The sequence below is a fragment of the Salvelinus namaycush genome, chromosome 7 (genome assembly GCF_016432855.1).
Source record: "Salvelinus namaycush isolate Seneca chromosome 7, SaNama_1.0, whole genome shotgun sequence".
NCBI classification, from domain to species: domain Eukaryota; kingdom Metazoa; phylum Chordata; class Actinopteri; order Salmoniformes; family Salmonidae; genus Salvelinus; species Salvelinus namaycush.
In genome coordinates, this window is record NC_052313.1 from 43957061 (window position 1) to 43971888 (window position 14828).

At 47.8% G+C, this 14828-nt stretch overlaps 1 protein-coding gene across 1 annotated transcript in view; it reads left to right on the forward strand.

Moving 5' to 3' along the window:
• Window positions 1-8297: 8297 nt before the first annotated feature.
• The window catches only part of LOC120051281 (cyclin-dependent kinase 15-like), a 29574-nt gene continuing 23043 nt past the window's right edge, over window positions 8298-14828 (forward strand). Inside the window, exons 1-2 of the mRNA XM_038998062.1 lie at window positions 8298-8548; window positions 13192-13223. Of these exons, the coding sequence (XP_038853990.1) occupies window positions 8503-8548; window positions 13192-13223 (78 nt within the window). The 5' untranslated portion in view covers window positions 8298-8502. The remainder of the gene's footprint in view (window positions 8549-13191; window positions 13224-14828) is intronic.

Below are 14828 nucleotides of genomic sequence, written 5' to 3' on the forward strand. Positions count from 1 at the left end.
GATAACAAAGCAAGCACTCTATCATGTAAGAACTATCTTTCTTTATGTGCAATCAGTGAAAACATTATGATAAGTATTTTTAGATTTAGAATATGTGCTAACTTGCATCTATAGGTACAGTGCAGTCATATTTGAATGACTAAATACAAAATCTGGAGTGACATACAGTGGGAAGAAAAAGTATGTGAACCCTTTAGAATTACCTGGATTTCTGCATAAATTGGTCATAAAATTTGATCTGATTTTCATCTAAGTCACAACAATTGACAAACAGTCTGCTTAAACTAATAACACATAAACAATTATAATTTTTCATGTCTTTATTGAACACACCGTGTAAACATTCACAGTGCAGGTTGGAAAAAGTATATGAACCCTTGAATTTAATAACAGGTTGACCTTCCTTTGGCAGTAATAACCTCAACCAAATGTTTTCTGTTGTTGCGGATCAGACCTGCACAATGGTCAGGAGAAATTTTGGACCATTCCTCTTTACAAAACTGTTTCAGATCCACAATATTCTTGGGATGTCTGGTGTGAACCGCTCTCTTGAGGTCATGCCACAGCATCTCAATCGGGTTGAGGTCAGTACTGACTGGGCCACTCCAGAAGGCACATTTTCTTCTGTTCAAGCCATTCTGTTGTTGATTTACTTCTGTCTTTTGTGTTGTTGTCCTGTTCCATCACCTAACTTCTTTTGCGCTTCAATTGGCAGACAGATAGCCTTACATTCTCCTGCAAAATGTCTTGATAAAGTTGGGAATTCATTTTTCCTTCGATGATAGCAAGCTGTCCAGGCCCTGAGGCAGCAAAGCATCCCCAAACCATGATGCTCCCTCATAACACACTGTGTGCCCTCAGGCCCCTACTCCACCACTACCACCTATCTACAGTACTAAATCCATGTGTATGTATAGTGGATATGTTATCGTGCGTGCGTGTGTGTGTGTGTGTGTGTGTGTGTGTGTGTGTGTGTGTGTGTGTGTGTGTGTGTGTGTGTGTGTGTGTGTGTGTGTGTGTGTGTGTGTGTGTGTGTGTGCGTGTGTCTGTGCCAATGTTTATGTTGCTTCACAGTCCCTGCTGTTCCATAAGGTGTTTTTTATCTGCTTTTTAAATCAAATTTTACTGCTTGCGTCAGTTTCTTGATGTGGAATAGTTCCATGTAGTCATGGCTCTATGTAGTTGTCACGACTCCCGCCGAAGTCGGTCCCTCTCCTTGTTCGGGCGGCGTTCGGCGGTTGACGTCACCGGTCTTCTAGCCATCGCCGCTCCACCTTTCATTTTCCATTTGTTTTGTCTTGTTTTCCCGCACACCTGGTTTACATCCCCTCATTACTCTACGTGTATATTATCCTCTGTTCCTCCCATGTCTGTGTGTGGCATTGTTCGTTTCGTTACGTGTGTGACGCTTCAGGCTGGTTTTGCGCCGGGTATGGTTGTACCCGTGGTTTTGTATTTTGTACCATTTTGTGTAATTTGTGCGCATTCGCTTTTTTCCCTTGGGCCGGAGTGCTGTGACGCAGTTGCGTCCGGCTGTTTTCCTCTGCCTGAATAAAGTGTGCCTGTTCACTCATCTCTGCTCTCCTGCACCTGACTTCCTTCGACCAGTTGCGCACACTCTGACAGTAGTACTGTGTGCCTCCCATAGTCTGTTCTGGACTTGAGGACTGTGAAGAGACCTCTTGTGGCATGTCTTGTCGGGTATGCATGGGTGTCCGAGCTGTGTGCCAGTAGTTTAGACAGACAGCTCGGTGCATTCAACATTTCAATACCTCTCATAAATAAAAGTAGTAATGAAGTCATTCTCTCCTCCGCTTTCAGCCAGGAGAGATTGACATGCATATTATTCATATTAGCTCTCTGTGTACATCCAAGGGCCAGCCATGCTGCTCTGTTCTGAGCCAATTGCCATTTTCCTAAGTCCTTTTTTGTGGCACCTGACCACACGAGTGAACAGTAGTCAAGGTGTGACAAAACTAGGGCCTGTAGGACCTGCCTTGTTGATAGTGTTGTTAAGAAGGCAGAGCATCGCTTTATTATAAACAGACTTCTCCCCATCTTAGCTACTACTGCATCAACATGTTTTGACCATGACAGTTTACAATATAGTGTTACTCCAAGCAGTTAGTTTAGTCATCTCAACTTCCCCAATCTCCACATGATTTATTACAACATTTAGTTGAGGTTTAGGGTTTAGTGAGTGTTTTGTTCCAAATACAATGCTTTTAGTTTTAGAAATATTTAGGACTAACTTATTCCTTGCCACCCACACTGAAACTAACTGCAGCGCTGTAGTAGCTGACGTGTATAGTGTTGAGTCATCTGCATACATAGAAACTCTGGTTTTACTCAAAGTCAGTGGCATGTTGTTAGTAAAAATTGAAAAAAGCAAGGGGCCTAAACAGCTACCCTCGGGAATTCCTGATTCTAACTGGATTATGTTTGATAGTGTAACGACAGTCTAAGTCGTTCTCCTCCTCAGACGAGGAGAGGCGAGAAGGATCAGAGGACCAATACGCAGCGTGGTAATTTTCCATAATGAATTTAATCAACACAAAACAATACACTATACAAAATAACAAAAGAACATACCGTCACAGTCCTAGCTGGTGCAGAACACAAACACAGAGACAGGAAACAACCACCCACAATCCCCAACACAAAACAAGCCACCTATATATGATTCTCAATCAGGGACAACGATTGACAGCTGTCTCTGATTGAGAACCATATCAGGCTGAACATAGAAACAGACGAACTAGACACACAACATAGAATTCCCACCCAGCTCACGTCCTGACCAACACTAAACAAGCAAAACACATAAGAACTCTGGTCAGGACGTTACAGTACCCCCCCCCCCCCCTGAGGTGCGGACTCCGAACGCACCCCTAAAACTCAAGGGGAGGGTCTGGGTGGGCATCTGTCCACGGTGGCGGCTCCGACGGTGGACGAGGACACCACTCCACCACTGTCTTTGTCCCCCTCCTTAGCGTCCTTTGAGTGGCGACCCTCGCCCACGACCTTGGCCTAAGAATCCTCCCCAAGGCCCCCACATGATTTAGGAGGTAGCTCAGGACAGAGAGGTAGCTCAGGACAGAGAGGTAGCTCAGGACAGAGAGGTAGCTCAGGACAGAGAGGTAGCTCAGGACAGAGAGGTAGCTCAGGACAGAGAGGTAGCTCAGGACAGAGGGGCAACTCCGGACGAATGGCAGCTCCGGACTGAATGGCAGCTCCGGACTGAATGGCAGCTCCGGACTGAGTGGCAGCTCCGGACTGAGTGGCAGCTCCGGACTGAGTGGCAGCTCCGGACTGGGTGGCAGCTCCGGACTGGGTGGCAGCTCCGGACTGGGTGGCAGCTCCGGACTGGGTGGCAGCTCCGGACTGGGTGGCAGCTCCGGACTGGGTGGCAGCTCATGACTGGAGGGCAGCTCATGACTGGAGGGCAGCTCATGACTGGAGGGCAGCTCATGACTGGAGGGCAGCTCATGACTGTAGGGCAGCTCTGGCAGCTCCTGACTGGCTGGCAGCTCCTGACTGGCTGGCGGCTCTGGCAGCTCCTGACTGGCTGGCGGCTCTGGCAGCTCCTGACTGGCTGGCGGCTCTGGCAGCTCCTGACTGGCTGGCGTCTCTGGCGGCTCCTGACTGGCTGGCGTCTCTGGCGGCTCCTGACTGGCTGGCGTCTCTGGCGGCTCCTGACTGGCTGGCGGCTCTGGCGGCTCCTGACTGGCTGGCGGCTCTGGCGGCTCCTGACTGGCTGGCGGCTCTGGCGGCTCCTGACTGACGGACGGCTCTGGCGGCTCCTGACTGACGGACGGCTCTAATGGCTCGGGGCAGACGGGCGGCTCTGAAGGCGCTGGGCAGACGGATGGCTCAGACGGCGCTGGGCAGACGGATGGCTCAGACGGCGCTGGGCAGACGGATGGCTCAGACGGCGCTGGGCAGACGGATGGCTCAGACGGCGCTGGGCAGACGGATGGCTCAGACGGCGCTGGGCAGACGGATGGCTCAGACGGCGCTGGGCAGACAAGCAGCTCAGACGGCGCTGGGCAGACAAGCAGCTCAGACGGTGCTGGGCAGACGAGCAGTGCAGGCAGCTCAGACGGCGCTGGGCAGACGAGCAGTGCAGGCAGCTCAGACGGCACTGGGCAGACGACCGACTCTGACCTGCTGAGGCGCACAGTAGGCCTGGTGCGTGGTGCCGGAACTGGTGGTACCGGACTGGAGACACGCACCTCAAGGCTAGTGCAGGGAGCAGGAACAGGGCACACTGGACTCTCGATGCGCACTATAGGCCTGGTGCGTGGTACCGGAACTGGAGGTACCGGGCTGAGGGCACGCACCTCAGGGCGAATGCGGGGAGAAGGAACAGTGCGTACAGGGCTCTGGAGACGCACAGGAGGCTTGGTGCGTGGTGCCGGAACTGGTGGTACCGGGCTGGAGACACGCACCACAGGGAGAGTGCGTGGAGGAGGAACAGGGCTCTGGAGACGCACTGGAAGCCTGGTGCGTGGTGTTGGCACTGGTGGTACTGGGCTGGGGCGGGAAGGTAGCGCCGGATATACCGGACAGTGCAGGCGTACTGGCTCCCTTGAGCACTGAGCCTGCCCAACCTTACCTGGTTGCATGCTCCCCGTAGCCCGTCCAGTGCGGGGAGGTGGAATAACCCGCACTGGGCTGTGTTGGCGAACCGGGGACACCATGCGTAAGGCTGGTGCCATGTACACCGGCCCGAGGAGACGTACTGGAGGCCAGATATGTAGAGCCGGCTTCATGGCACTTGGCTCAATGCTCACTCTAGCCCGCCCAGTGCGGGGAGGTGGAATAACCCGCACCGGGCTATGCACCCGTACAGGAGACACCGTGCGCTCTTCCGCATAACACGGTGTCTGCCCGTACTCCTGCTCTCCACGGTAAGCATGGGAAGTGGGCGCAGGTTTCCTACCTGCCCTCGCCACACTACCCTTTAGCCCCCCCCCCCAAGAAATTTTTGGGGTTTCTTCACGGGCTTCCAGCCCCGCTTCCGTGCTGCCTCCTCAGACCACCGCTCCTGGGCTTTAGCTGCCTCCATCTCTTCCCGAGAGCGGCGATATTCTCCAACCTTAGCCCAGGGTCCTTCTCCGTTAAATATTTGCTCCCATGACCATTCCTCCTGGTACCGCTGCTGCTGTCGCTGCTGCCCGTTGCCACGCTGCTTGATCCTTGTTTGGTGGGTGGTTCTGTAACGACAGTCTAAGTCGTTCTCCTCCTCAGACGAGGAGAGGCGAGAAGGATCAGAGGACCAATACGCAGCGTGGTAATTTTCCATAATGAATTTAATCAACACAAAACAATACACTATACAAAATAACAAAAGAACATACCGTCACAGTCCTAGCTGGTGCAGAACACAAACACAGAGACAGGAAACAACCACCCACAATCCCCAACACAAAACAAGCCACCTATATATGATTCTCAATCAGGGACAACGATTGACAGCTGTCTCTGATTGAGAACCATATCAGGCTGAACATAGAAACAGACGAACTAGACACACAACATAGAATTCCCACCCAGCTCACGTCCTGACCAACACTAAACAAGCAAAACACATAAGAACTCTGGTCAGGACGTTACAGATAGGCTTCCATTAAAGAACCCCTTCTGTGTTGTTAGATAATGTTAGATCAAGTGCAGCGTCTGGTTGCTCCTCATTACACACCACAGACCAGCAAATATTCTTTACATCATCAACATATGAATCACTACAAAACTTCTTCTATGACCTCTCAAACACTATATTAGGCCCAGCCTTTGGAACTTTGATTTTCCTAGATATGGCTATTATATTGTGATCACTACATCCTATGGATTTGGATACTGCTTTAAAGCAAATATCTGCAGTGTCAGTAAAAATGTGATCAATACATGATTTAATTCCTGTGCTGTTTGTAACTACCCTGGTAGGTTGACTGACAACCTGATCCAGGTTGCAGGCACTGGTTACAGTTTGAAGTTTTTTCCTGAGTGGGCAGCTTGATGATAGCCAGTCAATATTTAAATCACCCAGAAAAGATACTTCTCTGTTGATATCACATACATTATCAAGCATTTCACACACATTATCCAGATACTGACTGTTAGCACTCGGTGGTCTATAGCAGCTTCCCACAAGAGGCAGATGAACCTGTAGCGATATTACTTCAACAGTATTTAACATTAGATCGTCTCTAAGCTTTACAGGAATGTGGTTCTGAATATAGACCGCAACACCGCCTCCGTTGGCGTTTCTGTCTTTTCGGTAAATGTTATAACCATGTATTGCTACCACTATATCATAAAAGGTAATATCTAAGTAAGTTTCAGAGATAGTCAGAATCAGTGGCTTCTTCCATGGTGTCCTCCCATGAACACCATTCTTGTTTAGTGTTTTACGCATTGTAGACTCGTCAACAGAGATAGCATCTTCCAGAGATTTCTGTAAGTCTTTAGCTGACACTCTAGGATTCTTCTTAACCCCATTGAGCATTCTGTGCTGTGCTCTTGCAGTCATCTTTGCAGGACGGCCACTACTTGGGAGAGTAGCAACAGTGCTGAAATTTCTCAATTCATAGACAATTTGTCTTACCTTGGACGGACTTTTAGAGATACTTTTGTAACCCTTTCCAGCTTCATGCAAGGCAACAATTCTTAGTCTTAGGTCTTCTGAGATCTCTTTTGTTTGAGGCATGGTTCACATCAGGCAATGCTTTTTGTGAATAGCAAACTCAAATTTTGTGAGTGTTTTTTATGGGTCAGGGCAGCTCTAACCAAAATCTCCAATCTCGTCTCATTGATTCGACTCCAGGTTAGTTGCCCCCTGACTCCAATTAGCTTTTGGAGTCATTAGCCTAGGGGTTCACATACTTTTCCCAAACTACACTGTGAATGTTTAAATGATGTATTCAATATAGACAAGAAAAATACAATAATTTGTGTGTTATTAGTTTAAGCACACTGAGTTTGTCTATTGTTGTGACTTAGATGAAGATCAGATCAAATTTTATGTCAAATTTATGCAGAAATCCAGGTAATTCCAAAGGGTTCATGAGGAGAAGATGACTGCAGATCATTTTGAGCATTAGCGTTACATATGCAAAGAATGAGTTGTTAATAGTTAATAGTTTCCTTGTTTTTTCAGATATCAAAACAGAATTCAGTACGGTTCATCTTAGGGACGTCCATGAGAGTGATGACACATTTCAAGTCGATAGGCCACTGTGGAGTAGATTTACAGTGGTTTAAATGGACACATAAAATCTGATTTTGGATTTGTTAATAACTCATGTGATTTGTCATTTGGTCCTATGGTTCATGAGAATAAGTTTGTTTAAAAATATATATATATTTGGCATACTTTAGCATAGATGCTAATATGCATCTACTGTTATAGCGCGGCCATCTTTGAATGCGTCAATGTTCTTTTCTCATACTCTTTAGCGACTAATTTGGAGTGAATCTGACTTTTAGTTAATGAGAAGATTTTTGATGATTATTCGAAGCATTATCATTACATAATCAAAACTTAACATGGTTCACCGTGGTAATGTCTGTGATGAGCCTACAATGTTTCAAGTTGATAGACCATTGTGAAGGGGATTTACAAAGGATTTATTTGAAATGGACCTGATTTATCAATAACTCAGACATCTCCTAACCAATCAAGCGTTTCTCAAACTAAGTTAAGTGATGTACCAAACTTGATGTTCTTTGGACTTATGGTTCATGAGAATATGTTTTTCAGGTTTTCCAAAATGTCCAAGATGGAGGAAAATCTATTCTAATGGACCTTACGGGTCCTTGAGGCAAATATGAGGGTTTAAGTGAGACTACTGGCCAATCGGTGCCATTCTTTTTGACCAAGTTACTCACGGCCTCTAGTTTCTGTGTGCCGAATTAGATGTTTTTTTTTAACCAATCTATGCTTGAGTTAATGGAATGAAGATGATCAAAAGCGTGGCTCACTTCTGCCCACAGCACACACACACATTAGTGACTCCCTGAACACAATGCTCAAGCTCCAACCTTTCAAAACACACCAGCAGCCCCTGCTCTCTCCTCCACTGAGAGCTCATTGGGCAGTGCCTCCTATCTGACGCCGCTGATTGGCTATTGAATGTTGTCTCCCAGGCAGCAGAGGAACTGGCAGCAGGAGGAGACAGGGAGAAAGGAGGGAAAGAGAGAGTGGGAGGATACAGTGCAATATTGTGAGAGGGAGAGAGCAAAACAGAGAGAGCAATAGAGGAGGCAAGAGCACCTTCAGGCAAAAGGAGAAAGGAGGAAAAGGGAAAAATAGGAAAATCCTGTCTGTGTTGCTAAAGCTGTTTACGTCCTAGGTTGCTGAAGACAAGGAGGGGCTGTGACTGAGATGAGAGCGCTGCTGTAGCTGGGTCCAGTTCTAAGGATGCCGGGGTGGAAGTGAGGTTCTATAGCGGTTCCACAGCAGTTCCACAGCACCACCAGGCAGGAACCAACGCTGGGATGCAGAACCTACGACAAGCAGCCACTGAGGCTTTCCATCGCCTGGGTGAGTATCAGTCAAACCTACCCTCCCTAGAAACAGTACCACACTGGCTCCAGTCGGGTTAGTGGATCGAACAGTGCTTGCTCAAGCTTCCTCATACCCACAAACAGTATTTACAGAGTTCTCGTTGGTAGCCTGCTATGCTTATTGTGTTCCATCTTTGTACTATGCCAGATTCCAGGATACACTGCATGGGGAATGTATTGTATGTTACCTAGGGAACACAATACCTAACTTGTTGGCATGACAACTATCCTTACACACTCTACAGGTAATGACAGGCAGCAGCTTGTTAACAGGGTCGGGTGTTGTAGCGTGGTATGTTGCCGTGTTCCAGGGATGCGGGCACCACTAGGGACTGGACTGTTCCAAGTGTCAGTAGCTTGGCACGGACTGGCAAGTTCTACTGCTGATCTACAGATGCAGCTAGGAAACCCACAGCTTATTGAATAAAGCATAAAAATGCTGATGAGCAAAGGGGCTGTTTTGCTCCCAAAGTGGGAGAGAAGACACGCGAGGGGTGATGTGATCACGAGGGGAGAGAGGAGAAGAGAGGTTGAGGGGAGGCAGGAGCAGAGCGGTGTTTTGCTCGCTAAGTGGGAGAGGAAAGGGGTGAGGAGAGAGGTGAAGGATGAGGTAAGAAGCAGAACATGTGTTTTTCTCACTCAGTGGGAGACAAGACGGGAGAGGAGTGAGATGGTAACCCACATCTCCCCCAGGGTGGGTGCAGGTTGTCAGGGGGAGGGAAGGTAGACAGCTAAGGCATCAATGTGCAGGCGGTTCCAGTTCCTAGGGGGGAGGTTGGTTGTCAGGGGGGATGGGTACTGGGTAGTTATAGTGCTGTTATACACTCAGGGTAGATATAGTGTTGTTATACACTCAGGGTAGTTATAGTGCTGTTATACAGTCAGGGTAGTTATAGTGCTGTTATACAGTCAGGGTAGTTATAGTGCTGTTATACAGTCAGGGTAGTTATAGTGCTGTTATACAGTCAGGGTAGATATAGTGCTGTTATACAGTCAGGGTAGTTATAGTGCTGTTATACAGTCAGGGTAGTTATAGTGCTGTTATACAGTCAGGGTAGTTATAGTGCTGTTATACACTCAGGGTAGTTATAGTGCTGTTATACACTCAGGGTAGTTATAGTGCTGTTATACACTCAGGGTAGTTATAGTGCTGTTATACAGTCAGGGTAGTTGTAATGTTATAGAGCTAGGGAAGCAGGATGCTGGTGGTTCTGTAGACAGAGATGAATAATGCATCACTCTCACAGCTGCAGTGTAAACAAAATAAAGTAAGTGCTCTGTAGTCCTCTAAAAGACTCAGGGCAAATCTGTTAGGGGTCACTGCCAATTCAAATGCAATGGCACGTCCACTAACCAGTTTCCGCCACATTGGTTGTGTGTTGTTCGAATCAGAACTGTGCTAAGTGATTTTGTTATCGTACACAGGCAGGACAGCCGATGTTCCTCCTCTCTACTGTCCTGTCAGTTTGAACAAGGAAACGGTTGTTTTCTGTGATCTGAAGAGACTCGGATGAGCTTTGCACATTTCTATCAGAGAGAGAGAGATCTGGTATCAGGATGATGTACTGCTCAGCTGCTTGGCCTGGGAGCATAACTCACAGGATGTCCAAACGAGCGCCTATCTCTACGCTATTCAGAGAGGCTGATAGTATGTCTGTACACTAGGCTGCTCGTACACCGCTTCTACACATGATTGCATGTTTACTCACGTCTTGAATCATTACTGACTTGTGCTATTTTCCATGTATCCCACACAACACAGTATGATAGTATGCCAGAGGTAAGATTATAGAGGACAGGACTGGCTACGAGGGGGACACACCACAGGGTATTTCAATTCCAATAGAGCTCAGAGGAAATAGTATAAGAGCATCAATGACACATCGACTCCCCCCCAAAATGCCTCAACCTCAATTCATTGAGGAGTGGGTACTTGAAGAATCCAATCTGTGTGTATGTGTGCTTTTTCAGCTTCGCTCGCTCTCTCTGACACATCTCATCCCCTCCTCAATACCCCCACTCCCCCCTGGGTGAGTTGGACAATAGACAAAGTTGCACTTTTTTTGACACCCCTCAAGCTGTACCTGTGTGGTGTCCATCAGTGTGATGTCTTTCTGTGTGTGACTGTCTGGTAGACCTGGCTGGAAGGCTACAGCGGCTCGGTCCGGTCAACATATGCCTGCCTGGCTCTGAGCCCCCCAGGCTGCTCCCAGTGGGTAGTGGATTAACAAGCTGCCTGGAAGCTGCCTGCCTTCCTGTGACAAGTGTCCACCTCCAACAGCTACGGCCCACTCTGCTCTGCTCTGTTCTGCCTCAGGAATACTGATGAGGGCTATCTGTATGTACGGGTCTGTATGAGGGCGAGATGGAGGGATAGGAATGGAGGGAGTGTAGGTGGTGAATGGTGGGCTCGGCTCGGCGTGTGATGGAGCATGAGTGAATGTCTCTCTGTGCCTCCATCTCTCTTCCATAAATAACCCTGACTGCATTGACGTGCTGTACCAAGGCAGAGCTAGTGGCTATAATATAATATCCTATAATATCCTAACCTACTTTTTCCCCTTTTTCTCCCCAATTGGTAGTTACAGTCTTGTCCCAACGCTGCAACTCCCGTTCGGACTCGGGTCAGGTGAAGGTCGAGAGCCATGCGTCTTCCGAAACACGACCCTGCCAAGCCGCACTGCTTCTTGACACACTGCTCGCTTAACCCAGAAGCCAGCCGCACCAATGTGTCGGAGGAAACGCCAAACTGGCAACCGTGGTCAGCGTGCAGGCGCCCGGCCCGCCACAAGGAGTCGCTAAAGCGCGATGGGACAAGGACATTCCGGCCGGCCAAACCTTCCCCTTACCTGAACGACGCTGGGACAATTGTGTGCTGCCTCATGGATCTCCCGGTCACGGCCGGCTGTGACACAGCCCGGGATCGAACCCGGGTCTGTAGTGACTCCTCAAGAACTGCGATGCAGTACCTTAGACCGCTGCACCACTCGGGAGGCCTCCGTTCTAGGGATTCTATTTCTATGGTAGCTACTTTACCTCACCTTAGTCCAATGCCCTTCAGTCAGAGTCATACCAGAACGTCCCTACCCCAGGATGTCTGCACATACTGCAGAGATCATGACCTCCATTTCCTGGTTGGCATTCCTAGTTTCTACCCAATCGAATTATAACTTGACTTTGTCGATGGCTGCACATGCTGAGCCAAGAGGAATTTTAGTTATTTGGAAAAGGCAATGTGCCAGCTGTACTGTATTCTTCCAAGACAAATATATTTAGACTGGAACATGTTTGTATGGGTTTAATTATCCAATGTGTCAATTTATAGATGTGGCTTTTATATGAACAACAACATACATTTATACCCTCAATTTCCCATATAAAATTGATTATTGACAAACAATTATAGTTTTATATTATATTACAGTATCTTTTTCTGTTTAAATACTATATGTGTTGCTATACAGGGAATAAGGCTTTCTGTAAAGCCTATTGTTATTCAAGTCAAGCAGCCCTAAAGGTAATGTCTTGTCTGGATGGGTACAGCGATGCCTTCCCATTTAGAAGATAAGGAGCAGTCATGTTCCTGCAAACTTTGACTGTCACTTATGAGAAAGAGCTACTGACCCAGACTCCTCTCCAAGTTCTCTCTCTCTGTCTTTGTATCTCTTTCTTTCTGTCTCTCTCCCCATCTGGCTGTGTCTCTATCTCTCTCTGTGTCTGTGTCTCTCTCTGTCTCTCTCCAAGTCTTTCTGTGTCTCTGTCTCTCCAAGTCTCTGTGTCTCTGTCTCTCTGTGTCGCTGTCTCTCTGTCTCTCTCTGTCTCTCCAAGTCTCTCTGTGTCTCTGTCTCTCCTAGTCTCTCTCCAAGTCTCTTTGTGTCTCTGTCTCTCTGTGTCGCTGTCTCTGTGTCTCTCTCTGTCTCTCTCTGTCTCTCTGTGTCTTTCTCCAAGTCTCTCTGTGTCTCTGTCTCTCTCTGTCTCTCTGTCTCACTGTCTCTCTCAGTCTCTCTGTGTCTCTGTCTCTCTCTGTCTCTCTGTCTGTCTGTCTCTCTCTCCTTGTCTCTCTCTGTCTCTCTGTCTGTCTGTGTCTCTCTCCAAGTCTGTGTATCTCTCTCACTGTCTCACACTCCCCAACTTATATCATCATCATCACTCACATGTCACACGCACACATTTTCATCTCTTCCTCCTGTCACTCATCCTCTTCCTCTCCCTCCTCCTCCTCTCCTTCCTTCCCTGCTCCACTCCTCTCTCATTTGACATCCCTGCTCCACTTTTCACATTCCATTAGAATCTCCCAGCTACAGAATTTTACCACAGTGGACTTAACGTTAAATTCTATCTTCAGCTGAATTCTTATAAAGCAACGATAAAAGCAGTAGACAATGTAGCATCCTTGTAACACAGGAACTAAAAGTTTATGGTTTGCTCCGAATGGTTTGGTCCAAATGTTGTTTCCAAGTGTTCTATCATAGTGTTCTAACCATGTGTTCAAACCATGTGTTCTATCCAAGTGTTCTATCATAGTGTTCTATCCAAGTGTTCTATCCAAGTGTTCTAACCAGTGTTCTATCCAATTGTTCTTAACAAGTGTTCACTCTTTCTGTCTTTTGTTCCTGGCAGGTCTGAAGCAAAGACAGCTGGGATATGAGGAGGTAAGATACCCTGTGTCATTGTCCGTGACTGAAACACTTACGAAAGACTATTTTTAAGGGTCAGATTCGACTATGTATCACAAGAGTTTTAGACAGTTAGACGTACTTTGTTGTTCCCTCTCTCTGTTTCTCTCTGGCGTCCTCTTCCGTCCCTCCCGGGGAGAGAGAAGATGAACAGAATAGTCAACACTGCCCCCTGCTGAGAAGAGTGGGTGGAGGAGATGGAGCATGAGAGGGAGGGAGGGGCTGTAGACACACACACACACACACTCCACCACCACCACCACTCAGCGTTGCTCCCGCTGTCGCGTTGAAGTTGGAGAGGCATTTCATTTCAAGGGCCATTAAGTCCTGTCTCCTCCCCATAGCGGAAAGAGCACCATCAGATTTGACATTCTACGTCTCTGAAAAGAAAGCGAGACAAAAATAGCCTTGCCTCCCCTCTGAGCTCTACATTCTAGCCTGCCCTGCCCTCGACTACTAAAACAGTAATTACACTCTTTATGGAGCTAATTCCCATTTGCTGCTGCCCTACGTGGACCACTCAGCACTCCCAAAAAGCATCATTATGTGGTGGTACTAACTGCCCCGTGTCCTCCAAAACCTGTGCAGAAATGTTTTGTGTGCAGTTCAGAAAATGTTTGAGGGGATAGAAACCTGTTTTAGGAAAATGGGGAAAGTGAACCACAAACAGTAAAAGCTACTAGTGGTTCAGATTGGCAGGTTATGGCAGCTCTGTGGGAGACCGTTTTCACCCGCTGATCTCTCCTCTCACACGCAATCCTCCTCAGTCCTCACACCTCGCCCTCATACAGGCTGGATTGGATCTGTAGCTAGCTGGTGTTAGGCCTCAAACTGTGTTTTCGGCACGCCAAGACTTTCTGGAGGGGTGGATGAGCAATGAGCGATGGCGGTTGAGGGATAATGGAGGAATTCTATCAATCACTCACTGTATTATATTTGGAATGCCCCATGCAAATATTTGGGATTCCATTGAAATAAATACCAGAGAAGAAGACAGGAGAGAAGCCTCCAGTGGTGTGTAGAGGAAATGAGACAGAACCCCTTCCCCCCCTCCACCAACCCCTAAATGGAACAGAAATAGAATGTTAATTCGTATAAAACACTCAAATGAGATTTCCCTCCATGAGTTCCTCTCTGTCCCCTTCCTTTTGTGTCTCTCTTCACACACACACACACGCCGAGACACACTTGTCATCTCTTCTTCAGCTTGCGCTGACATGAATGTACACTCTTGTTCAAATTAGGTCGAGTTCCATGGTGTTTCCGTTTATCTGCTACTGGGATAAGGAGGGGGTCATGGGACTGTACTCCTGGAGCCAGACTCATGCTTGTCATATGAGCTTCAGGGCCAACACACCGCACCGAAAACAGGAAAGAAAGAGAGACCGAGAGAGGGAAGGAGAGGGAGGAGAGAGAAAGTGCCTAGGAAGTGAGAGAGGAGGGAGAGGAAGATGGAGGATTTGAGATGGAGGGTCAGGGCCACAGCTACTCTGTGTGCTCGGAGTTGCTGCTGGTGCTGTGGTCGAAGAAGATGGAGAAAGAGGGGAGGAGGAGGAGGAGGGGAGGGAGGAGGAGGAGGGA